The sequence below is a fragment of the Octodon degus genome, unplaced genomic scaffold, assembly GCF_000260255.1.
Source record: "Octodon degus isolate 3935 unplaced genomic scaffold, OctDeg1.0 scaffold00087, whole genome shotgun sequence".
Lineage (NCBI taxonomy): Eukaryota > Metazoa > Chordata > Mammalia > Rodentia > Octodontidae > Octodon > Octodon degus.
This window is the reverse complement of record NW_004524663.1, coordinates 3,986,530-4,013,823: the sequence shown is the minus strand read 5'-3', so window position 1 is coordinate 4,013,823 and position 27,294 is coordinate 3,986,530. Positions and strand designations below refer to the sequence as shown.

Below are 27,294 nucleotides of genomic sequence, written 5' to 3'. Positions count from 1 at the left end.
AATAACACTGATGACAAAAAAGCCCAGGCTCCCTCTGCCCCAGGCATAAACTGCAGTACGGCGGGAGCCAGGTGGTACCTGCGTGTCAGCATTCAATACTTTGATTCTCTGGGTTGAGATGAAGAGATCCACCTCGGTCATGGGCTGAGATTCCCCTTCAGGAGCCTGAGAGGAAAAATACACAGAGAGAAAGTTCACCACACTGGCCAGGCCCAGGGGAATGCGCAAGGCTGGCTTACACACAGAGGCACCAAGACACAGTCACCAGAACGGCAATGCTGACTCCAGGGCTCAATTGCCAAGGCCAAAGCGAACCCGGAGAGGGTGGACACATGGAGGAATCAGCACCTCCGGGTTACTGGGGAAGAGGCAGAAAGCGCTCTGCTGCTTCCCCTCGAGAAGCAGAAATGCATGGTAGGTCTGCGTCTGCCCAAGGATGGGAAATGGCCCTTTCTGCAAGGGCTTTAGACACTGAAGGGTACGGGTGACTAACTCACACCCGAGTCCCTGGGGAAAGTCTCTTAGAGTCTGCCCATGGTCAGGCCGATGGAGGGCAATATTTATAGCGGGTGCAAGGAAGCCATTCAGATGCAGTTCTGGTAAGAGGTCTTCAAGTCATCACACCACCAGAGCAACACAAGCAGCTGCCCACTCCTGGAGCCACCCCGCCACGAAAGAGCCCCGAGGCGGCAGCGTCCCCAGAGTAGTTCATAAGCACCTAGAAGCTCCACAGCTAAAAAAAGCACAGTCGGGTTCATTCAGGGCTGAACTCTGCACATGTGTGGCTATTAGCGAGTTTTCTTTTTTGCATCCAGCAATCTGACAAATCCCCAAATCAAACAGCTAGAATAGGACAGACCCAAGTCCCTGTCACATCATTGCTCCTAAATGACTGGAACTTCCGCTCCACTATGGGATCCATTTAGCATCTCCAATCTGCGCCCTATCGTTCCTCTGAAGTGAAATGGCTCATGAGCAACAGAAAACAGCCACTTGAGGCAACAGTGTTTTGAGAAACGCTGGTTTATGGGGCGGTTCAAAACGAAATCTGAACAAAAAGTTGCTGGATGCAGAAAACAAAAACACGGAAATAATAAAAAGGCAAAACATAAACAAATGAAAAGAACAGGCATAACACCAAGCTGATGAAGTCGTTTGTACTGCACCTTCTTCCTGCTTTTGGCTAATTTCTGGGCCATCTGCTTAGCATGGAACAAACAGAGACAGGAGAATAGTTAGAAAAGAACTTGCAGAGACTCAAAGTCCAAAGGGGAGCCGAAAGACCAATACTCATGGTATAAAGCGCTCTGGTGGGAGAGGACTGGCTTACAAAGCCCTACTCTAAAGATAAATTATGTCCCAAGTATTCAGAATTTAGTATGTGGTGAGGGACGTGGGATGGAAGAAATGTACTGAGGTGCTTCTTACGCTTAACTGCAATTGACTTTTTTTTTTAACTTCAAAGAATCAACTTTTTTTTTTTAAATTTTCTTTATTGTATGCCTGCTTTCCTACTATTTTGAGTCCAGCCTAGATTATATCTAATTTCTTTGGCCTTAATTTGCCCATTTTCTTCTCAGCTTCTTGAGATAAATTATGGCCTTTCAAATCCTCTTCTTGGGGGACTGCCCCATAGCTCAGTTCTTTAAGTGGCTGCTTCAACAAAGGAGTCAGGCTCGGGTTGCTGTGGTTCGATTCCCACAGCTCAAGCCAGCCAAACCTGCCCTGAAGGCACTCGGAGCAAAAAAAAACTCCTCAAACCCTCTTCTTGGCCTAGCAAGCACAAGGTCTTGAGTTCAACTCCTGGTACCAAGCCCTTTTCTTATATTTAATGCTATGAATCTCCCTCTAAGCACTGCTGTGGTTGTGTCCCAGAAGTCTGGGCTTGCTACAATGTAATCACTGTTTTCCATTACAATATTTTCTATTTCAACGGTAAGTTCTCACTTGAACCTCGAGTCATTCAGAATTGTGTTATAAATTTCAACACATCAGGGAATTCTCTAGTTATCTTTAGGTACTCGTTTTTACATTAATTTTATTAGGGTCAGAGAGCAAACGAAGCATGATTTCAATATTTTGACATTTGCTGGATCTTGGTTGTGACTCAGCACACAACTGAGTGTGCTGAATGTGTTACACAGACATCAAAATACCATCATCGGTTAAGATGACTGTTCCCATTTTCTAGGTGTCTGTTAATTATTTGTCTGTTTCTTTTATTTACTTGGCCAAGGTGTGCTCCCATTTCCAGCTGCTACTCTACATTTGTCTATGGATCCTTTTAGTTCTGAAAAAGCTTTGCTTTATCCCGTAGCTATATTAGAAGGTGCTCATACTTAGGATACTATGTTTCCCTGTTCAACTGGTATTCTCAGTGTTGTTATTCTTTATCTCTAGCAGTACTCGTCCATTAAATTCGTACGTTAACATAGTTTACAGCTAACTAAAATGGTTATGATATTTCTCTTTTGCTAATCATTAAAAGACAGCATAGTTGATAAAAGCTGGGACCGGACTATCTCAAGCCCCATCCTGGTTCTCCTAGTGCAGCCTTGAGCAGCAAGTTAGCATCTCTCTCCTTTGGCTGTGTCATCCCTAAAGGGGGATTAAAAATAGCATCTACCTTATGGGGCTGTTTTGAGGCCACAACAAGCATATGCAAAGCTCCGAACAGGATACTAAGAACCGTATTTGTGCCTGCTGAATGTGATTGCAATTACCTACATCAGGATGCAATTTCCTGCTTTTCTTAAGGCCTGCTAAATATATACACACACAGCTCTTGAGCGAATAGTGGAGAGCCAGTGGCCAATCTGTGGTCGCTGCTGTGATGTGGTTGTAGGGCGGAGGAAAAGCTGCTGGGTCGCCCTCCTGGTACTCACCTGGCAGGATCTCCTCTGCTCTCAGCAGCGCTCCTCTCTTACTAATGACTAAAATGTGCTGTCTGCACTACCCCACTGTAGAGACGCGGGAGAGCCGGCCAGCTAAACACCAAGGCGCGAACCTCTGGTACCCCCGGAAAGCAGGGCGGCTGCGCTTCCACCCAGCCACCCCACAGCTCTAGTTGGCGGTTAGTTCCTTCTGCTCTGGAAAAGGCTGAAGGCAGCAGCTGCCTGTCTTCCTCACAGCAGCAACTGCTGTCGTCCTAATGGCTGGGCGTTACAGCAGGGACATCCATGTATCTGAGAAGTGGTCCTGAGTGCGCTGTACATGCATGCCTGTGTGGAATGTGAGGGTCTCGCTGGGATGTTCTGAGCGGGGTCAGTGATAAATAACGACTGGAGACCCAACTTAAAGTGGCAGAACACAGATTCCAAGGCAGGCAATCCCACAGTACATTCTACATCACCTGCTACAGGCTGGGTAAGCCTGTTTCTTATGAACTCAGTTTACCTGTAAAATAAGATTAAATGTTCTCACTTTGCAGAATTTTTGACCCTCTTGATTTTCTTCCTTTCCTTTCTTTCGTACTGGGGATAGAACTTCAGACCTTGCACTTGCCAGGCAGGCATTTATGCCACTAAGCTATATCTCCACTCCCTTTTTTTCTGTTTTTTCTTTTCTTTTTTTTTCTGACCCTCTCCTTTTTGAGAAGCAAATGAGCTACTGCTTATGGATGCAAGTATATTCTTTACTGGTCACACAAACAAGATGGCAAATGGCATAACTCAGACAAAGCTACCATGACAGAAACTAATTCTATAACAAAATCTTAATCATTGACATCTAAACAAAATACATTGTACTTCAGTTGATGAATTTAATTCTTTCCATGTTTCTGGTCACCCATTGAATTGGATGGGAACCAAATCTGATTCAATGGTTAGCTTCAATGTTAACCTTATGGGCAAATTTGATTAGATTCCTGTCCAATTCAGTTTGTGACCAGGATGTGGAATGAAGTTAGGGATCATTGTAATAAAACAATGAAAACTCTGATCTGTAGGACAGGCTAGTAAAGACAGGTATAAGAGTACTTAATAATGAATGTTCCTTGCAAAACACATGTGTACTACAAGATGCATAAACACCATCCGAGATGTAGTTACGTGGACTTCATAGATACAGAATCATGGAGATGCAGACAGCACGCTGGGCACGGACAGGCAGCAGCCTCGATGGCTCGGGCAGGGCTCGGCCAGCCAACCCATCTTCTGGCTGAGAAGCAGAGAGTTAAGCGGGAACGAGGGTGCCATGTCAGGATGGAGTTGTAGTGGACAGAAAGAAAGACAAAGTGAATGAGCGGCACTGGCCTCAAGTTTAACGTTCTCCTGACAGGACAAGAGCAACGTCACCACTGTGTGGGACAGGGGTGCTTCTCTCTAGGGCACAGGGGAGACTGACAAGATGGAAGACAAAGCTCTCCACAGATGCTTCTCCCAAAACTGCTTCCAGAGAGCACTAGCCACAAGGCATGAGCAGGCAGCAGCTGGTGATCATGCATCATGTGCTCATATGACCATGGGGCTTAGAGATGAAGTGTCCTTAGTGCAGGACTCCTCAGGGCGTGTTCCTTTGTCACTGACTGCCCACGCTAGCGGAGTCCTGTAGGACGTGTCCGCATATGCACGCAGGGTCATCTCCAACCATCTTTTTCATCTCTCACCTCAGCACCGCTCCCAATCTCTGCTAGTCACTAGTCCAGTCTTAAATTGCCTTTTTAAAAATAGCTTCCACATTGAGAAAAAAATTTAGCATTTGTCCTCTGGTGTCCTATTTCATTTAACGTCCTCCCATTCCATCCATTTTGCTGCAAATGACAGGATCTCTCTCCCATTTATGGCTATACTGCACTGTGTATTATACTACATTTTCTCTATTTTCTATTGACAAGTACCGTGCTCGTTCTACATCTTACCCATGTGTGTAGGTATCTCCTTGGTGTGTAATTTCATTTTAAAAAATATATACATACCTAGAAGTGGGATAGACGGATCACATGGCAGCTCTACTTTTGCTGTTGCAGAGAGACATTCAGAGTGCTCTCTATAATATCTAGACTAACTTTAACAACCAAGGGTGCATACGACTTCCTTTTATCCACATCCTGGCCAGCATTATTGCTTTTTGGGTAGCAGCCATTCTAATGCGGATGGAATGGTATCTCATTATAGCTTTCTCTGATACACATTTCCTTGATGGCTAATGATATTGAACTTTTCTGGCCATTTGAATTTCTTGTAGAAGTGTCTATTCAGATCCCTCCCCCTACTTTTTTTTTTTTTTTTTTTTTGTGGCTGAACTGGGGATTAAACTCAGGCCCTTGCACTTGCCAGGCAAGTGCTTATTCCACTGAGCCACCTCCCCAGCCCATCCCCTTTTTTGAGATGGAGTTTTGCTATCCTGTCCAGGCTGACTCTACACCCCTGGGCTACCCTGACCCTACTGCCTCAGCATCCTGTGTAGCTAGTGGCAGCAGTGTAGCCCATCATTCCTAGCCATCCCTTGAAAACTGAATTACTTGTTTTATTAAGTTTGAGTTCTTCATATATATTCTGGATTTTAATCTAGTCAGATAACTAGCTACCAAATATTTTTTCCCACTTCGTAGGTTATTTCACTGTTTTTTTTGCTTCATTTGCTGTGCAGAAGTTTTTTTTTTTTCTTAAATAAAAACCTACTTGTCAATTTTTGCATTTGTTTCCTGTGCTTTTTGGGGTCCTATCTAGAAAGATCATTGTACTAATGTCTGGAAGTATTTCCTGTTTTTTTTTTTTTTTTTTCGTGCCAGGGATTGAATTCCGGACCTTGCACTCGCCAGAGAGAAATTAATTCTACTGGCCCCTTATTTGTTCTAGTAGTTTTAGAATCCAAAATTTAGGTCTTTGGTCCATGAGTTGATGCACACCATGCACACAGTGGAGGCCAGGGGTCAACCCTCAGGTCCCCTGCACTTGGATCGCAGTTTCCCAGCACCACCCTTCCAGTGTAATGATTTTGACAGGTGCCTTTGTTGACAATCAGGTAACTGAAGATGTCTGGATTTATTTCTTTGATCTTTATTCTGTTCCACTCATGTGTATGTCTGTGTTTATGTCAATATCATGTTGATTTTGTTAACACAGCTCTGTAGAATGTTACAGAATCAGGTACGTGACACCTTCAGTTTTGTTCTCTTTGTTCACAATTGCTTGGTTATTTGGTCTTACATGCTTTCATATAAATTTTAGGATTTTTTTCCCTAATATTTTGCTGGAGAATGCAATGAATCTGTAGATCACTTTTTCGAGTACAGTTTAACAGTATTAATTATACTAATCACAAAACATGGTAAGTCCATTTTTCTGGCACTTCAATTTCTTTCATTAGTGTTTTGTAATTTTAACTGTAGAGGTCTTTCATTGCCCTAGTTAAGTTTATTCAGAGGTTTTTAATTATTATTATTATTTTTTTTTGCAGCTGTAGAGAATGGGATTGCCTTCATGATTTCTGTCCCAGCAAATCTGCTACCACTGGCATATAGAAAAGCTATTAACTTTTGTACATTGATTTTGTTTTTGATACTTTCCTGTACCAGATTTAATAGTCTCTTGGTGAGCCTTTAGGTTTCCCTCTGTACAGAGTCCTATCAACTGAGACCAAGGACAATCCGACTTCTTCCTTTCCTGTGTGTATTTCATTTCCTTCCCTTGCCTAGTTGCTCGGGCAGAGCTTCTAGGACGACAGGTGAACACCCTTGTCTAGCGGGGTCTTTGCCTTGTTTCTGATCTCAGAACAATGCTGTGGCTTCTTCCCCTTCAGCATGGTGCTGCTCTAGGTTTTTATGTACAGCATTTATTATGTTGAGGTATGATCTTCCTATGCCTAGTTTGTTCAAGGCTTTTATCATGAGGAAACAATGAACTGTATCAAATGCCTTTTCTGCATCTACTGACATGGTCATACAATTACTTATTATTTTTAGGGAAGGATCTATAGAGTGTTCAGGGTCTCACTACTGGATCGGACTCCTAGTGACCTGCCTGTTTACAGCCTCCCAAGAGCTGGGATGAAAGGTGTGCACCACCACGCCCGGTCTCAATCGCTGTCTCAGTGTACCCCAGGGTAGGGCCAGCATGGGAGGCCTGGGCATCAGGCGTTTCAATCTGCTGAGCTATTTGGCCAGCTGGTCATATGATTTGTATCCTTTGTTTTATTGATGTAAAATACATTTATTGATTTGTACACTGAATGACTCTTGTATCACGGCAACGACACCAAGCTGATTGTGGCAAACGATCATTCTGATGAACTTCAGCCTTCAATTCATATTTTGTTGAGGACATTTGCTTCAGTGTTCCTCAGTGTGAGTGGTATGTGGTTCCTTCTTTGTTGTGTGCCGGTTAGGTTTTGACAACAGGGTACTCCTGGCCTCGGTACTGTCACTTTCAGAAGCAGCTCAGGGAGCCTCTCCATGAATCTGCCTAGTTGCGTTGCAGACGCCTCTGCATGTGAACTGATCCGGAATGCACGCCTCTCAGGGCCACTCTGAACTTGGGGAGGAGCAGGAAGGCACAGGTGTCATATGCAGTGAGGACACACTGCATTGTCGCCGACAGAAACTGCCATAAATATTTGATGAATTCAGTGATAATTTTAAACATTATTACAGTAAAAGGCACACAACCATCCATCCCTCTCAAAATAGTCAAAACCCTCTTCTTTTCATTGAAAGTCTATGTCTTTTCCAAGATTATGAAAGTTCTCTATGTCCTTAACCTTTATCTGCTTGTCTTCAGGGATCCCAAAGATGCAGGTGACTGTTAAATGGAGTCTCAAAGTGCACTTTTCATTTTTTTGTTTAAATGTAATATTTAAAATATCTGTCTTCAAATTCAAGTTTCTTTTTTGCTAGAGCTTTTTTTTTTTTTTTCCCAGTATCAGGGATCAAACTCAGGACCTTATACTTGCCAGGCAAGCACTTATTCCACTGAGCTATCTCCCCGGCCTAGATCTTCTTTTGATGAAGCTTTTAACAGTATTTTTATCCAGCTGAAGTCATCATTTCCAAGGTTTCTGTTTTTCAAAAGCTCTCTTTGATGAGTTTCCCACTTTTATTCTGCTTTAACTCACACAGTGGTGCCTTGGTTCATTGTCTGAAACAATGCTTTTGTCTGAAAACAATTTGATATTCACAAACAAAAGTGCTAGGCAAATTGTTTTTGTTTGCAAACTGCATTGAGTGACAAACACAAACACAGCCCTCTTTTCCAAAATCATAACAAATTAAGTTCATAAGCTGAGGTCCTACTGTGTTTTTAAAATTAGGAAAACACATGGCAAAACATACAAGGATATTTTTCAGAGCTTCTTGAATTTAAATACCCAAGATGAAATATTGGGTATTTCATCCTTGCTGCTAGAAATGTCTATTCTTTTGGTGAGCTCATATTTACTCCAAACTGCTCACCTTTCTTTGTTGAGATTTGTGCATCTGGGGACTGTCATTACTACTTTTAGTGGGTGCTTTCTGTTTAAGCAGCTTCCCCCTGGAGGTATGTCTGGGGTAGCAGATATGCCATGTGGTCTCTGATTCTAGCTGGGGTCGTAGTGTAGTCACCCTACAGCTTCTTTGCCCACGTTTAGTGAGTCTGAGCAGCACATGCTGTGGCCGAGTCAGAGGGACCTACTGTCTCTGCTGATCGTGCAAGCGCGGAAAGCTCTGGCAGCTCAGACAGACGTGGTACTGCCAGCAGTGGGTGCACGTGCTCACAACTAACTGCTCCTACAGTGTGAGTGTTGGGCTCTAGTGACAGAGATTTCCTCAATACTGGTGCTGCTAGCTTTGGCAGTAGTAAGGGTCTCTGGCTCTCTGCCACTACTAGGGTTGTGCCCAACTAGGAGTGGGACCTTGGCCCCTCAGGCCCCTCCTATCTTTGTGAACTCAGGAGTAGGGTGACAGCCAGGGCTCCTTCCCATCCCCACCCACTAGCAGTAAGACAAGGCCAAAGCAGGGGCCTCTTGGGGTCTCCTTTCTCTTTGATTCTCTGTGGAGCCACCAGTAGAGGTACAAGGAAGGATAGAAGAACAGTATGGACACCTGCCTTCTGTCCCAACACTGGTGTGAGTCTATGTGTGGCTGCCATCCTGTGGTCGGAATGAAAGCTTCCTGTCTCCTGGCTCTTAGGGGTGCTGTCCTCCATTCCTCGTCATCTCCTATAGTGCTGGGTATCCGGAAGGCTTCAGTGACTGTCACTCTGGTGGGCCAAGTATGAGGCTGCTAACCGTGAGGTCAGCAGAATAGAATGTCCTTGGGGTTCGTGTGAGGGGATGTGTCAGGGTTCCTAACACTCAGAGTAACTTGAAGTCGATCGTAGCTGCCTCTCAGGTTGGCCCCTGGCTCTAGTAGCCATCCGGTGTTCACTGACGGTGACATGAGATCCGCTTCTAAGGAAGGCCACTGCACAGATTCCAGGGTACTTGTCCAAGTGGGCTTTAAGCCTGCAAGAACTGTGCACCTCCCCAGTGGCCAGGGCTGATAGCATCCACAGTGCTAGCTTGCAGGCAGCCACTCCGTCCCCTTCCCTCCAATGTGCAGCCGAGGTATACGCGCTGGGAATTCGGTTTCTCTTTTTATGCTGTTATCCCTGGCCTCTGAGTCGGAATCAGTGACAGTTTCTCTCCTGCTGCATTTGCAGTGTTTTCCCACGGTCACTCCGCACAAAATGCAACTACGCAATACTACCTGGGGTTATCTTTGTGGAAGAAGAGGCAAGTGCTGGGAACCACTTCATCCACTTTGAAAAAAATTTTCTTTTTTTTTTTTTAAACTAGGAAAACACATGGCATAACATACAAGGATATTTTACAGAGCTTCTTGAATTTATATCAGTGACAAGTGCTGGGCTTGACTAGAATTCTGCAGAGCAGTCGGGTGAACATACTCAGCTGTGCCGGGTGGTACGGATTCACGCACCAGCACGTGCCGGAATCTTCTAGAAAGCTACCGCCCAACCTTCTGAGTTTCTGACTTGGAGGGTCTCAGGTCAGGCCTGCGAACTTGCACTTCTAATAAGTACCTACGTGATCCTGCTGGTTCCGGGAACACACTTTGAGAACAACTGTTCTAATGTGTGCCTACGCCGTGAGGGAGGGCTTACTCCTGGAAGGACAGCATTTTTTCTAAAAAATGATGAATACGAAATGCAAAAATGACACATTATAGAAAGGTTAAAGAAAGATGAGGGGAGAAACGGTAGGTGGCTTTCAGTCCTCCTGTTGTGCTCAAACACGCTGCTTCACAGAAATCTCAACTAAGCCATCTCTCTGGCTCCTTTTATTAAATTACAAATTTCTCAAGGACTGCATTGGTCCATTTTGACTCCTCCAGCGCCTAACACTGGGAGACTGCAGAGGGACAGTTTGCTTTTTGGGGTCAAATTCCTTTCTCCTTCTCTCTCTCTCTCTCTCTCTCTCTCTCTCTCTCTCTCTCTCCTCACACTATGTAGAAGCTCCAAATTCTCTCTCAGTGTAAATCTCATGAGCAATCTTTGCACACAGGTGGTGCTATGTCAGTGACAGACACAATAAACAGTCCAGAAATTAAAGACTGCTTTGAAATGGAGGCTTTGGGCTGGAGGGCAGCATCTGCTGAGCCCACCAGGGTTGGCAGGAAGCAGAACCTGGAGGCTGAGGGAACAGACAGCGGCACAGGGAGGCTCTGCCTGGAGAGGCCGAGAGCAAGAAGGAGCCTGCTCCGCCTCTGTGAAGGCGAGTCACCAGTGAGACCTTACTGTCAGCTGGGTGGATGAGGGCACTGCTAAACAGATGACAGAATAAATGCCCAGAGCTTTCCTTCTTCCTTCCTTCTTCCTCCCTGGACACACACTAGGCAATCTGCAGCCTCACTATGTGCTGTATCCCTCTGCTGAGCAGCCTCAACATGCTCCTGAAAGGTCAGCTTCTCCTCAGGAAAGGGGCCACCAAGTCCCCCACGCACAGCGTGGCACACACCACAAACTCACTGCACATACAGCCCAGACCTGTCTGGATAAAGGCTCTGCTCTGCGTGTGCTATGCATTGAGCCTACTTCCTGACCCAACCAGGGGGGCCGAGGGAGTACTGAGATTAACAGCCCTTGCTGCTTAGTGGGAAAGGCTGCTGGCTGTGTGTAACATCAAACAATCTGACAGGAATTTAAATAGATGTAAAAGGAATTTGAAGCAGAAAATATTTAATGACAGGGAGCAGTTCCTTCCGGTGCACAGAAACACACTGGAAAATGATACTTATAAATGAAATGTAACCATTTAATTGTACCATGCTATAATGAATTCCTCACACTACAGTAATTTGCCTATAAAAATAAATGTGTTTTCCAAATGCCTATGCCACTATAGGCAGGTCTAAAATGTATTTCTAATGAGCCTCTAGCTGATTGATAAGAGTCCTCTAATTGCAGGTTCAAATGAACTATGGAGCTTCCAAAAACCATCCTCTTGGAAGCTTCAAAGTAAAATTTCTTATTTCTTCGGAGGCAGCAGGACTTTCAGGAAAAGCAGCACTATTGGATGCTGCTGTTTCAATGAGAAAACACAATTCAGGATCCAGCCGGTGCCGACGGGGCCTCGCACAGGGATGCTGCCTATGTATCCCACGTGCTCGGGTGATGGGCCTGCCCTCCCCTGAAGGCCAGCTGAGTCCTGCATTCAGCACCCAAGAGGAGTGGAAAGACTGTCAATTCACTGATTGATGTCAAGGGCGGGCAGAAAACAAATACACAAAGGGCCCCAAATAAAACTTGAATCTGAAGATTTTATAAGTCTCGATGGATAAACTCAGGAGACACTAGCCTCCAGGCAACATGCAATGTTCCCTCTCCAGTGTCTCTAGCCCTCCCTGAGGGGAGACTTGATTTCTTTGGAAGATCACCTTATTGGGCTGTGACTGTTTGTTGATGTGGACACTGTGACATTTGGGTGGAGATAAATCTGTCATGTGGCTCAGTCCTGGACATTAGAGTGACAAGTGTACCTACTTGCTCTGGCTCTGGAATTGCCCGTTACTGTGACATGCAGAACTGCCCATACCCATCCGTTGGGCACTGCCCCTGCACAGGGCACAGCGGGTCTCTTCTCCCTCTGGAAGCTAACAGGACCACCCAGTCAGAACACGGTTGCTGGGTATGCTACCCAGGGAGCCCGAGCAACTGGCAAACATCTCCACAGCCTGCTTTCAAAGTTTCCTACATGAGGCAGTGTAGGAAGGTCCCTGAAAAGTATCTTATTCTGAGAAGGCTGTGTGGTGTTTTCCAATGCTGCGCCTGGAAGATGTGGGATTGAGACGCAGAAGCCCACTGGGAAGTGTGCTGCTGTTGATGTCACCTCCTGTGGGCGGGAAAACAGAGAGGAGGAACCTAGGCCAAGCACTACATATACTTTGGGTCTAGAATGTTCCCCGAAGGTCACACATTAAAGGCCTGTTTGCCAGACTACGGCATTCTTGGGAGGTGAAGGAACCTTTAAGAGGTGGGGTATAGTCAAGAGCTGTGCTCTTACAGGAAGCAGGGCAGAGGAGGATCATGATCCCTTTCTCTCTGTGCGTGTCTCTGTCTGTCTGTCTGTCTGTCTGTCTGTCTGTCTGTCTGTCTCTGTCTCTCCCTCTTTCCTAGTCACCAGGAGGTGAGCACTTTCCTGCACGACAGGCTCAGAGCTATGTGGACCACACCACCTCTAAAGCATGAGCCGAAAGACACCTTCCTCTTGCCAGCTGTTTATCTTTGGCAGCTTTCTGTCAGTGTGACCAAGTTCTTAACACACAAGCTTGGGCGGACAGCTCAACCAAGCCTGGCTTCCCACTGCTCTCCAGGCCTCCTGAGAGTGCCAGAGAGGTGAAGGGCCTACTGTTTTCTGTGCTGTCATGGAGTTATCCTGTTGGGAGACGTGGGGAAAGGTGATCCCTGTGAAGGGCTGGAGGAAGCACAGAAGGAAACTTCTGTAAGAATGGACCTCCCACTCTTCATGTCGTAGGAAGGGCTATTTTGGGAGAAGACACACACGGACTGGGAGGGGGCTGTAGGGCTTCTGAGAAACAAACAAGATTTGTGCATCCAGAATGAGGCAGCTGAATGGGCTCCCGGGAGGATTAGTAAATCCTGTCTGTAATACTGACATTAGTTTGGCAATAATGTCAATTACTCCTGGGCTCATCCACCCTAGGGTACTTAGTCGGAGGGCCACAAGTTGCAGGAGTAGTTAAGGAAAGGGCAGGTTCTGAAGAGAAGTGCTTCCTCCAAGCAGCAGTGAGCAGCAAGTCACAGGGGCAGGCCCTCAGCAGGCGCAACATAAAGCTGCATGACGAGGAAGCAACAACAGGGACTTGGTGGCATTTGCACAGCACTGCGGGAACTGGAGCACAGCTGGGGGCTCACGGTCACCATAATTATGGCAGCAATGGAAATAACGACCTATTCAATATCCACCACACGGCAGAGCCTGGACATGCGGCCATCACAGACATTGGTTAGCTAAAAGGCCTAGAGCAGCCACCGCTCCCCTGGCAGTTCCCTTCTGAGCTGGTGGTCCCTCCTCTCAGGTGGTGGGCTCCCTGGGGCACGCCCTGTGCACCTGTGGGCTGATGCTTCCTCTGAGCTGGTGAGCTTAAGGTAAAGATCTTCCCTTACCAATCACTCTCTTTTCCTCTCCCTAGACCATACACATAACAGCGACAAGAATATTCAGTCTCAGCTCAGTCTCTTATTCATGCTTTTTATCTACCCCCCACCCCAATGCCCCCACCCCCAGCACACATTTTGCAATGTGTAAGAAGACAGGGAAGGGGAACGGCTCTTTAGGCGTGACTTAAAAGATTTCAATTATGAGCAGGTGAAATGGAATAAAATTTATTTTGATGAGGCCTAACTTGCTGAAAATACCTGCTTCTGTGTTTCAGCAAGGAGCTATCCATGTGGGGTCTCTGGGGTGGCTGGCTGCAGTCTATCAGCTGGGGTACAGCAGCATCTGGCTGCCACGAGTGCACGGTAAGTGTCTCTGTCTTCCTGGTTTGTCCATGATTCTGGGGGACAGCTCATGCATCTAGAACTCTGTGTCCATGGGATCAAACTGATTTTGATTGGTTTCAAGTAGTTGTGAATGTCTTAGACCAGATGAAAGTGGTTCTTGCATGATCAGACAGAACTGATGCTTTTAAGTCATGCTAAAACAGATTCAAACAGGCTATGACTGGCTTAAACTAGTTTAAACTGGGTTAGATTTGCCCTAACTTGGTTAGACTAGCTAGGTTAGACTGATCAAGTGTTCAATTTATATGAGTAAGCCAGTTCAATCCGGCTTGTACAGAATTAACAGGTTCGAAAGCAACGACACCTAGTTTGAATCAACGCTGTACATGAATGTTCACATCACTGACCTGTATCAATGTTTCAAAGTCTACGATCATATTTACTTTTTCTCACAAGTCGCCATTTAGAAAAACCTACATGATGTTTAAAGACTCTAGTACACACAGGAAATCTCCTTCTGCTTAGCACTGTTAGGAGGGACAACTGCCTGCGATGTTACCTCCCTCCTCTCCCTAAACTCAGGACCAGATCCACAGGGAGGAGTGATGTTGCAGGTGGCTCAGGTGCCTGAAGCTGCCCACCATCCTCCAACCACACGGCCCCTCACCTTGATCCTGCTTACTGCTTCCTGGGCCTGCATCATGCGCACGTTTTTGGAGGGAGTTTTGTCGGAGAGCAGCTGAGTGGAGCCAAGGTAATTGGCAGCAAAAATGATTCCATCGATCAAGTCTTCAGGGTCACAGGGTCCAGGAACTGTAACATACAGAGCAGCAGTGATGAGTGAAACCACCTGGGGAGGGCCTGCCCAGCCCAGAGAGGGCACCAGCCCTGCCCACACTCACCCTTGGCCTGGGTGGGCCAGGTGCCAAGATCCCTGGGCAGGGGGCAGCCCGGGGTTGGAGGCACTTCTGTCTGTCCTCTCTCACTCCTTCTCAGACAGAAGGCATGGTTTCCTAGTCACTTCCCCCAATCCAGTCCATTACTGTGAGAAATGGGCTGAGCCTCTACTTAAACATGAAGCATAAAATCCAGCAATGAAAGATGTTGCTTCTCTTAAAACAATGAAGCCTCTGGGGAAAAGGACCATGTCAGATTCATCTTGGAAGCTCATGTCTGTTACCTCATGGGTATCACCTGGATTTTGCTAGATACTCTGTTGGCCGAACAGAAGACTATTACTGGAAAACGCGATTTTGTATGGTACTTACTCAACTTGCCACTCATTCATCTCTCCCTCCTCTATAGTGGAATAAATGATTTCCATAAGTCAGAAAACTGGAATATTTGTTTTGGAATATCCAGATTCCTTTAATGGCTCCTGACCCCAATTTGTTTCCCCACAGGAGGTCCCATACTGTCAATTTCTACACCATAATATTTACCATCCGTGCCCTCCCACAGATCAATTCTAGGGAAAATTAGAATTTTTTGTTCTCAGTTACCATTCTAGCAAATCAAGTTAATTTTAAGTATTTTCAGTAGAGGTATCTGATTCTAATAAGAATCACCTATACTCCGTACATCAAACCTACTTGGGACCAAAATAGCTTTATAACAGGTTCACTGATATAGGCATTTTAATCTGTAACTGAAATATTTCCTTTGACTTGAAAAATGCCAAATCTAGGGAAAATAAAATATACATTTAATCCACCATTAAAAGCTAAGCAAATTATTCTGGCCAAATAGCTCAGTAAAAATTAGAGAAAAAGGAGGGTTGAAAGGAAAGCCAACATTTTGGCCCTAGCCTTCTAGGTCAATTAAGACTCAGGACATGTGAGAACTTGTACTGTAACATCATGTAACTCAGTAGTGTCCCAAATTTTCTGATCAAGGAGATTATGGGGCCAAAGAGGAAAGTGATTGATGATGTAGAGTGTGCCTAAGGAGAGTCACATGGGGAGAAGACACTCTCTCAGGCTTTCACAGAGAGCACATTGGCCAAGCAATGACCGTGACTCATCCACATGGCTGACACTGACAAAGGTTCTACAATCCGAGGTACAGGATCTCAGGATAAATCCTGAGGGGATTTCACTGACCTTATCAGACCCAAAAGCTGCAACTCTTGTTGCATAGGTCCTGCTTTACCTTGGTCTTAACCATCCAGAAGGAAAGTATAAAAACGAAATATAAGAAATAAAGCCATGCTGTTATGTTGAGCTGTGGGGGACTCAGGGCAACAATTTCTGACAGTGCCAGTTAAACAGAAGACCCAATGCTATTATGGGCTACTGGACTCTTTTAGAATATTTTGCTGAGTTTACACACCTATAATATTCAAATAACGGAACTTAATAAAAAAAGGGTATACAGATGAATGTCCATTTTGTATCTGTGTATTCAAAGTGGTTAGGATAGATATATAGTTACATTCTCTTAATGAATAGAATGATTTGTTCTAATGGTGTTTGTAAATAGGATCTCAAGTCCGCATCTTGTACAGCAATTAACCACTAAGAAGAATGTATGCAGTGTGTTAATTATTGAAACTGTCCTATCGATTTGATTTGAAACTGTCTCATTGCTATTTATCAATAAAATTATGGAAAAAAATTAAAAAAATAAAAAAGGGAGGTAAAATAAGATTTAATCTAATTATACAGATTAAAAGTTCATAATAAAGTACTCAGTGAACTTAAAAACAAACAAACAAACAGCTCAGCAGATTAAAGTGCCTGCTTAGGCAGACACGGGGGCCAGGGATTTGATCCCTGGTCTGCCATGCTGGCCCCACCCCCAGGGCACTGAGACTGAGATTGAGACTGGCATGGTGGTACGCGCCTATAATCCCAGCACTTGGGAGGCTGAACACAGGTGGATCACTACAAATCCAATCTACATAGTAAGACCCTACAGACCCTGTACTGTAACACACACACACACACACACACACACACACACACACACACACACACAGAGCTCAGCAGTTTGCTTTTCCTCTTGGAGAGAATTTGTTTATTTATGTACGAGGGATTGAACTCTGGACCTTGAGCTTACCAGGAAGGCACTTATGCTGCTATGCTATCTCCTGGGCCCAATGGTTATTTTAATTTTTAACTATCAAACTCATCTTGAGTCTACACAGCTGCTTCTCATGATAAGCTATCTACCAGGGTATAGACTTAAATAATCTATTCATTTTTTAAACACATGGTAGTCGAACAAAGAAATTAAAAATATTTTAGGAAAGCCTTTCATAAAGCATCTTGTTAGGACCATAACAAGGAAACCCAGTACTTGTCCTATTCTTGATCTTTCTAGGGAAGACTTCTGCACATTCTAAGAGGTCTATAGCCACCTGCCTCCACAGCACACTAGGAATTTACCTTCTTCTCAACGGTCCCTTCCTATGGGACTTACAGTATTGTCTATTCATCTCTGATTAGCTCTTGTCCCTGAAAAGTGCCCCTTTCAACCACAGTAAGTGTGAGATTATAGGTATGTTTAAAGGAAATCCAATTAAGTATAAATGCCAACCACCTAAAGACACAAAATTGGATGCAAACAAATGTTAAGGTTAGATATGATCTTATGCCACTTACCCTTCAAGGAAATTGGATTTAGTTTGGGTGCTGGTATATTTTTTTAAAAAGCAAAGTCATAACAACCCTACATCAAAAATGTTCAGGTTGGGCTGGTGAGATGGTTCAGTGGTCTAATGCACCTACTTAGAACAAGCTTAGCAAAGCACAGGGACCGCGGTTCAATCCCCCAGCACCACATGCCAGTCAGCCCCACCCCCTGGTGGGCTGAGCTGGCCACACACACACACACACACACACACACACACAAATAAAATTAAAAAAAAAAAGTTCAGGTTTCACTGTGGCCCTGTGGGACACATTTCTACCTTTCTTTGGAGCTGCTCTCAGGAAGAAGGAGTGCATTCCATCCTCACCCAGACCCGAGGCCTACTGGGATGACTATGGAGGAGGGGTTTCCAAACGTCTGAAAACTCTGCAAGATGTTCTCTTGGCATTTCAGAACATCACTCCCAACATGGGGCATATAGGTTGCACCTTACTCAGTAAGAAACCTACCGAACTATTAGCTTATCCCAGGCTTCAGGCCCATGGGTTCATGAAGGTTTATGTATTCTGTTAATGCATTTCCAGGCAGCAAAACAGGGCAGCTGTTCATTCACAGGACCCAAAGGCTGGACATAGCTTCCTAAAAAGTCTCTTCAAGGAGGTAGGAATTGGCCTACTAGAACAATCATCTGCCCCAGCCCTGGAGCAGCATCAGTGTCACCTGTACCCAGAAGGGGGTTCTAGGAATGAGAAAGTGCACTCCATTTGGGTGGCGCAATCTTGAGTCTTGGGTGAGGTGTGGAACCGCTGGTCTTTAGCCCTGGCTCTAGAGCTCTAGAGAAAATCACCAAGTTAGCTGGCATCAAGGGCTGCCTTCCTAACCTGGCTCTGCTACCTGCTAACTGCTTGATGTCAGGCAGGTTAGTCACCCTTCTTGATACCTCCATCCTCTCAGGTATAATGTGAAGATAATTTAAAAACTCACTTCATGAGAGATCAATATAGGAGTCAATTAGAATCATATGCAAAATGCTTCAAAAAGTGCCTGCTGGAAACTATCTGTTTGTTCATCCAATGAGTAATTAGCAGTTCATCCAACTACGAAATGGGCCTTACTGGGGATGTTTTTCTCATGTGAGGACCAAAGCTCCTTCACTAAATTCATCTCACTTGATTTGCTCTTGACAGATACAGGAGACATATGGGGTACAAATAAGGATGCCTCCCTAGGCTGTGCCACCCTGGGGGGAGCCCACAGCTTCAGGGTCTCTCTCCCCACAGGGAGGAATATTTCTGAGAGGTTCACAGATACTCTTCTTTTAGTTTAAGACCCTAAGATTGTTAGCACTGGAGTTAGTAACCTTGTGGCTTTTCTTCTATGATATTTCCTTCTTTTTAGAGTTTCAACTGTCTCAAATAATGAAAAATTCATGAATGATTTAGTGCTCAATATTTTCAACTCTTACCTTCAACGTAGGTTGGGAATGAAGCCAAGCTTTTTCTTGACTGTAATTAAGACAAAGAGGTTTTAGAAAGGGCAAAGCATGATGAAATATACATCAGCACAATCACCCAGGCAACATGAAAAAGAAACACGTCACCAGTGGCATTTGTTAACCAGTTGTTGACGGTTTACAGGCAAAGACAGTGTGGCTAAACATGCATTCATTATTAAAGATTATGTAAAAGCTAGAACAGTTTGATTAAATTGCAGATAATCAGAAGACCCTACACATTTCACAGGTGTCTGTCAGCTTAAAAAATAACCTATAGACCAAAATCTACATCAGGAACAGCAGTTAAAAAGGCACAATCTAAAGTCTTAGTTCATGTCAAAAAGTGTTGATCAGTAAGAGAAACAATATTATGATTGAATGCAAAATTAAGAATTCCCTCAGAGAATTTTACTTCAGGTCTTTGTTTCAAGGATCTCTGTGTTACAAATGTGTGCTAGTTGTTTACCCCCTTCCTTTCACTCTAACTTATTTAGTTGAAAAATATCATGATATAAATCATTGTACGTTACCTTAAGACAACATAACAAAGAAATAAATTAAAATCATGAAACTTCTTATATTAAGTAACATCTCATAGCAAAGGAAACACTTCTAACAGCATGGCTGGAAGTGGACATGCTGTGCTAGAACCTTCTAGAATGTGACGGGTTGGCAGTTTCATGTTCTCAGTGGCTAGCACTGAGACAAGCCCAGCTTGCCATGGGTCCCTCTTAAAGGCAAACGTCCGAGACAAAACTTGATGTGAAATAAGAGTAGGAAATGCACAGGCACAGACCCTACAGCAGGCTGGTCCAGGGCAGGGTGATATAAGTGGCCCAGGAGAGGAAAACAGGAGTCCCTAGCATGGCAAAAAGTAGGACCATATAGCCAAAATTCTCACTGCTAAGGATCCACTAGGTATTATGTTATTGTTTACATACATGCCTTTTAGATTTGGAGAAGGGGACACTAACTCAGCCTAGCCACTCCAGGGGCGACCTGAAGAACTAGTATATCTGGAGGCCTGAGTGCTACAGGGGTAGGCTCAGGGTGAGGACTAGGGTCTGATGAGGATAACTTTTTTATCCTACCTAGCACCTTTACTGTGCTCTTTACTTGAAAATGAGAATGCAAAAGCATGCTTAATGTGTATAAAATATTCTACAAATTGTAGCATTAACTGTTCAGTGAAAACTGGGGCACCCAAAGAAACCTAGTCTTAAGATTCTAACTCAGTTCAGGATGATGATAAGAATTCTGCAGCTGCCCTGTGTGGTGAATCACAGAACACACTGATGGGTCGCTTTCCTGGAAGGGAACTGTGGATGGGCTCGCTGGGATGAGTGGCTCCTCATGTTTAAGGCACTGGGGCTCTTGAGTGCCAGGAACAAGAAGTTTCTGCCCACCAGTGCATGTTAAATACATGGGGATGAAGAGCTATAAACTCATCAGTGCTTTACATTACTTTTTCTTTCCACTCACAAGTGAAAAGACAGGCCCAGCTGAGCTCAAGTGTGTCTAGTAGTGGTTGGTTAAAAGCAGACCATCTATAACTGCATGGTATGCAGTAAGAGTCAGCCTCTTCTTATGGGCCAAACATTTTACCTTATTACTTCACAGCCCATCTCTAAAAAGCTTGTCTCTGCCTTGTCTCTAAAAGCTAGAGCTCTGGGATAGGTCTGGAGTATAAGAACCTACTTTGTATGATCAGAAGGGCTTAGCCGTTAGCTATAGCCAAGAAGCCAATGCAGATTTTCTTGGACTATTAGGGTACTTTTCTCAATGCTAACTTTAAAGACAATGTCCAGGTTTTAGTAGAAGCTACAGAAGAATTACTCTAAAAGCTATGACTTTGTTCAGCGCTATAGTGGTGGGCATTTGGTACTTTCATTTATTCTCTATGCTCATGACTAGATTTCTTTAATAGAGATTAAAGGGGTAGTAAATTTTCTCCAAGAAAGAGTTTTGTGAAATGAAAGAATCTTTCTTACAAAGATTTTATCATTATTTCTGAGGCTATGCAGAAACACACGTCAAGTCTTATAGGAACTGAGAAACTAACAATATGCCTCATTATACCTGATGCCTAATCAAAGGCTGATCATAATCAGATGATGGATTAGCCTTTTGTTCTCTCACATGTTGGACTGAGAAGAAACCAGCTGACCCGTAGTACTCAAGAATGCATAATGCTGTATTTAAGATGCTAAAGGACAAGATCCTCAGGGTTTTTCTGGGGGGCTGCCTAAAACACTAGAGAGGCTGGAAGCTGACAGCTGGAACAATGACACATAGGTTACCTTGCACACAGTCTGTGACCTGCAACCACGTGCCCCTCTTTAGGGGCAGCAGTTCCTGGCAATAGGAGCACGGGCCCGCAGGATGTCTGGGCTCAGACCCTGGCTGACCGTTCACAAGCTCTGGGACCCCAAGTACGTTCTGCAGCCTCTCAGCTTTTTCTACTAATACACAAAGGCAATGACAGCTGCTGCCTCAGAGAATAATCACAAGACATCAATGGGATGCTACCTGGGAGTCCCAGCCTGGAACAGGGTAAATGCTCAATTGATAATTAATGCCCCTTACTATAGAGGTCATTCTTTCTTACTATTCGTCCTAACTCATCCATACGCTGTAAGTATGAAGCCATATGAAGAGGTGGGGGACCTGGGCCATGGCCATTCCTGTTCCAACAGACTGAGCTTTGAAGGTAGAGCAGAGAACAGAGTAGATTTTCAGTCTAAATTCTCATGTTCGGGTTATACTAAAGGAGGTCTGTGTGTTTAATATACGCAGTAATAAAAGTGGACTTCTTCACATGAATAGTATGTGTATTCCATGATCTGCTAAGCATAAACTTAAACTAAGACTGGCTTTAGCAGTGACCAGCCACTCAGGTCAAAACAAACTGTTTTTTTACACTGAAGTTAACATAAAATTATCAGCAAAACAAGGACACATGAGACACTCATTCATGATGTGGTTCACCTCTTCAACCGGCCTCCTCAGGGTGGATGAGAGACAGACCACGCAAATGTATCTGGAATGTACAGATGACTGCATGAGCCAGCATTTACCCGAGGCTGGGCCACAAATAGGCTGGCAGTCACCTGTATGCCACAGGACACTGGATACTGGCAGAGGCACTGGACTCCACCTCAGAAAAAACACCTGCCCTTTTCTAGCCCCAGAACTCAGGAGGAGCAGGTAGCATCTTCTCATTGAAAACTGTACATGGGGATTCCTCAAAAAGCTAGGATTGAAGATCTCATTTAAGTCAGCTATTCCCCCTGCAGTATTTTTTCAAAAGAACTGAAATCATCATACCACAGTAATATATATGTACCAATATTGTAGTAGCTCAGTTTGTCATAGCTAAATCTTGGATACACCCCAAATACCCATCAACTGACAAAAAATGGATAAAAGATATGGTACTTTTACACAATTTATTATTATTCAGCTATAAAAAGATAAATCTGAGGCTTTTGTGGATAAATGGATACAGGTAGAGACTATATTGGTAAGTGAAATAAATCAGATCCACTTGTGCAAATGTCTTATTATCTTGCTAGTGTGAGAACTTGAAAGAGTAATTAAAATTAAAAACATACAATAGATACTATGAAAGGGAAAGAATTTGTTCAATGGTAAAGAGTACCTAGGAAGAGAAAAGCACAATTTAGTGAAGGAGAAAAGGTATACTTTGGTATGTAAGTAGAGTGGTGTAGGTAACTTATTGCCGATTTCTGCTGGTCTTTTGAAAGGAGCAACTAACCCTTAAAAATTTTGTTTCGGTTTTATTTATTTATTTGTTTCTTCTACTTCTTCTTTTGAATTTCTTATCTTTTTGTTATTTTTTAAATAATTTTGCACATTTATATTTCATAATCTGAGCAACTAATTTGAAGAAGCATCATGTAATACAGCAACAATTGTTGAATTTCTATTACTTTGTTTAGTGAAATTTTGTATCATTTCTAATGCTTTTTTATCACTATTTTGCATTTTTCAAAAATAAAAAGGTTAAAAAAAAAAGAAAGAAAGAAAACTGTACAGCCAAGCTGCTTGTCCTCCATAGGAAAGGGGCGCATGCACCTCGTCCAGAAGGGACCTTAGGCTGCTCTGTCAGTAGCCTGTGGCTGCATTTCATGTGGCTGATTAAGTTAATCTAAAAGTATCAGTTCTTCATCCCCCAGGCTGCAGTTCAAGGGCTGGCTAGGTGCCCGAGTCTAGTGAGCTCCTTACGACCTCCCACAACATTGTCTTGGACAGCAGTGCTTTAGAAAGAGTCAGGATGCTGCCCAGATGGGTTGCTTGGACAGTTGGTATGAGCTCGAAACATTAGAGAAAATGACAAGGTTTTATGAAAGACACTGAAATAAATGCATATTTAAGAAACCAACCCACTATCTAAGCTACAAAGCAGTTGCTGATCTATGGTACAGGAAGGGGCCCAGTGGCCCAAGGAAGGGTGCAGACACAGTTTTTCATGTTCAGACCTGTCCAATAGAACATTTTACAATCACACTAATATTTTGTCACCTGCTTCATCCAGTACAGCAGCCACTACCCACAGGTCACTACTTAGCACCTCAAATGTGATATAAATTCTTCATTTTATTTATCAAAATAGACGGCTGTGGCTACCAAGTGGGGCAACCTGGCTTTAACAGACAAATGGCACACTAGAAAGGAGCTCTATAGGAATTGAAGAAAGCACAGAGCGGTGTTAGAATAAAACAAAACAGCACCTACCTCTTTGTTTGTGGAGGCTTCCGCGGGGTCGCTGGGATGAAGGGGTGTGCTTGATGACTCTGCGCCCAGAGGTGAGGAACTGCCAGGAGACGGAGACTGGAACACAGCAAGAGGACAGGCAGCAGTGAGAATCTGAGCAACATTTCCTCGGGAGCCCAGAGGGCAGGAGATGGGCAGAGAGGGGCAATCCAGCACCCAAAGGGACACTGGAGCTGGGAGAAACCCTTCGGAAAGAAACTAATGTGCAGAACAAGCCAGGGGCATTTAAGTTGGTTTCCCTTTTTTGGGGGGAGGGGTATCAGGGATTGAACTCAGGACCTTACGCTTGCAGGCATGCACTTATGCTGCTGAGCTATCTCCCTGGCCTCAGTTTTATTGCTCTGGTCCTCCGCTCCTTGGGTTAAATGTTGAAATAAATTTTAAAGGAAGAGACTTAAACTTCTAGTCCTAAATGAAGAGAGTGAAAGATATTACACAAACACCTTTTCTTCTGAAATAAACATTCATATACTGAGGTTACCGAAAGTCACACAAAATTGCCCGCCTTGCCAGCTGCGGAAGTATACACCTGTGATCTTGGCCCTCTGGCGGCTACGGCAGAAGGACAGTGAGTTTCAGGCCAGCCTTACGCCAGCCTTAGTGAGGCCATTTTGAAAATAAAGTAAAACAACCAAACAATAATTAAACACCAAAAAACAAATTTTGAATGGAAAAATAAAAATTAAAACACCTGCTTTTAAAGAAACAGCTGGGCTAATTTTGGTGATTAGAAACCATCTACCCTGTATTTTTACTACTCAGTTCAGACTCCAAATACATTGCTGGATTTAATCCACAGCCCACTGAAGATTCCGAGATGTTTTGGCATTCAAATCACATTATCTTGGGTTCTCTTCAATCACTGAGAAATCCTTTGTCAAGTGATGTTTGGCTTTAAAAACTAAGTTTGGGGAGGAACATAGTTCCCGCCAGGTGTGGTGGGGCCTCAGTGTATGGACCCAGCCCTGCCTGAAGTGAACGGGAAACCCCTGTTCAGGGCACAACACACATCAGGTGCTCCATAATGCCTGCTGAGTGAGTCGCCAAGTCAAACAGGCAAACACAGGATGAGCAAATGCAAGCCTCAAAACCTGCTCCAGACCATAGGGGACATTTTTATGTGCTCCTAAAATCTCAGCAGATGATGGGGCTCAGGAGTTCTGCAGCAATGGCATCCAAGAGGAAAAATGCACGCTTACAGTTGTAGCTGAGGCTCGACAGCTGGCATAAGACACAGAGAACCATACAAGAGGCCCTGGCTCAGGGAGTGTGGGCCAGGGGAGGGAAGTTCCGGGCAGGGAATGCAAATGCACTTGCAGTTACTCAAGTCTGCATCTGATCTCTCTCTTCTTTTAGTTATAATTTCATTTTGAAGAGTAAAAACAAAAGCAAGAAAAACAAAAACAAAGAAACAGGGTAACATACAACAATACAAATGTTACAGATTTTTGCAATAAGAATAGCTGATTAACAATGATGGATATATTATCTATTTTTATCATCAAATCTGTTGCTCAGATTAACAGATATAATTGTGCAAGATTGGACATATGATTATTACCACATGCTTTCAAGAAAACTGAAGTTTTTGTTCTTGTCTCTCATTACTTTTTTCTAAAAAATTTATTTTAAAGAGAGTATAGTAATAATTGATATGACATTAGAAACGGTGCACCTTTAGAAGACCAAGATGACAGGTACGTCAAGCATGGTTTTTGTATTACACATTACTGTCCTCCATGTAGATTCTTAGTTCACCAAATCTTGGAAAAAACTAAAATGCCCATCACCTGGGGAATGGATAAAAAAGATGTGGTATTTTTATACAATGGAGTATTACTAACTACAAAGAAAGACAAACTTGAAGGTTTCACAGGTAAATGGATGAAACTAGAGGCTATACTCATAAGTGAAATAAACCAGACACACATGTATAAATATCATAGTCTTCCTAGTGTAAGAACCCAAAAGAGGAAATAAAACCTGAAAGGTATAACAGACACAGTTAAACGGAAAGAAACAGAACGTAAGGATTAAACAACAAAGAGAAGAGAAAGGAGACAAGATAGGAAAAAAGGTAGGGAGAGAAACATGAAAGTATATATACAGGATGGCTGAGGTGACTGTACTAAGAATTTCCATCAGGGTTTGAAAATAGCAGTTAATGTGTAGAATTCTCACCTTGACTAAATCTGCATGCTGATCTCTGCATCTGATCTCTCGAGGTGGGCCCTCTTGGGGCAGTGAGGTACAGACATCGGGGAAGTCCCTGCGCAAGGCAAGGGAGGATGCTCCACGGAGCAAAGGTGCAGGGCACAGGGAGCATGCTTAGAGATGAACGGACCTCAGTGAGTATGATGTGAAATTTGAAAAACAAATCTTTTACAGGACATACAGGAAGACCAAATGAACCAAAAGAAGATGCGGTGAAAAGCATTATTATGTAGACCAAGAAGCTGCGTGGTGGGAGCCCAGGGCCGTGAGGCTCGGATTCGTTTCCTGAGAGCCCACGTACCACCCCATCTAGGCAGGGAGCCAGGACCGGGGAGCTGCTTGGACAGTCACACGCACAGTCAGGTGCTCTGCAGGAAAGTGAAAGCACTCAGCCGTCCCAGCCACCAGAAAGCAGCCCTGAACACCAGAAAAGGAAGAACCCGGAATTTTTTTCATTCAGTACCCAAAATATGTGGTAGGTACTTGCTGATTTGGCACTGTTTGGCCTAATCAATATTAATATCGGAAAGTATAAGAATTTAATGCCTTTAAATTTCCTCCCTTTTCAATTTTGAACAGCTTCCTTTGAGATTAGCAGCTTGATTTCTGCCCCCACCACATAATTTTTCTCTGTCACAAAGATTTTAATGGTCCAGTTCCTGAGAAAGGTAATGTGGTTAATTTTTCTTTAACTCCCTGATTTCTAGACTGTATCATATTCATTAAAAAATCCCAGAGTCTTATATTGCTCATTTCTTTGTTTTGTCTTCCAATGTTCTAAAAACAGACCCCTTACAATCTTTCGGATACCAGATCATCCCCAGCTGCCATGCGCAGTTAGGTGCTCTAGATGGTGGGCGGGACTGTGATGTGGTGTTCAGACCCCAGCCAGGCAGAGCGGAGTGTTTATAAGCGGGGTCTGCCAGGAATTCAAGGAAGAAAAGTTAATTGGTGTGTGCGTGTGTGTGTGGCTCCCTCACAAGGGCTCTCATGGATCCGGACCCACTCCACTCCAACTTCATCAGGGACCACTTCCCCTCAGACACCAGACGCTCTAACTTCTGCCCACCTACAAGCTCATGTGAGTTTTCTTCCATGCGCCTCTAGGTCCCCTCATTCTCCCCTTCGTTCAAGGTCCACTTTACAAGTACTCTTGGTGCAGCACATTTCTCCTCCCATGGCACATGCCACATTCTGGAATGTTTGAGTGTTCTTCCTCTATCCAGAGCTCTGAGGTGGCAGGAATCTTGT

The 27,294-nt window shown here is 44.0% G+C and overlaps 1 protein-coding gene across 1 annotated transcript in view; it reads right to left on the bottom strand.

Moving 5' to 3' along the window:
• Positions 1-27,294, bottom strand: part of Apba1 (amyloid beta precursor protein binding family A member 1) — a 235,413-nt gene that overhangs the window by 16,281 nt on the left and 191,838 nt on the right. Inside the window, exons 4-8 of the mRNA XM_023721921.1 lie at positions 23,791-23,886; positions 19,003-19,042; positions 14,611-14,756; positions 1,167-1,199; positions 79-165 (exon numbers count right to left, since the gene is read on the bottom strand). Of these exons, the coding sequence (XP_023577689.1) occupies positions 79-165; positions 1,167-1,199; positions 14,611-14,756; positions 19,003-19,042; positions 23,791-23,886 (402 nt within the window). The remainder of the gene's footprint in view (positions 1-78; positions 166-1,166; positions 1,200-14,610; positions 14,757-19,002; positions 19,043-23,790; positions 23,887-27,294) is intronic.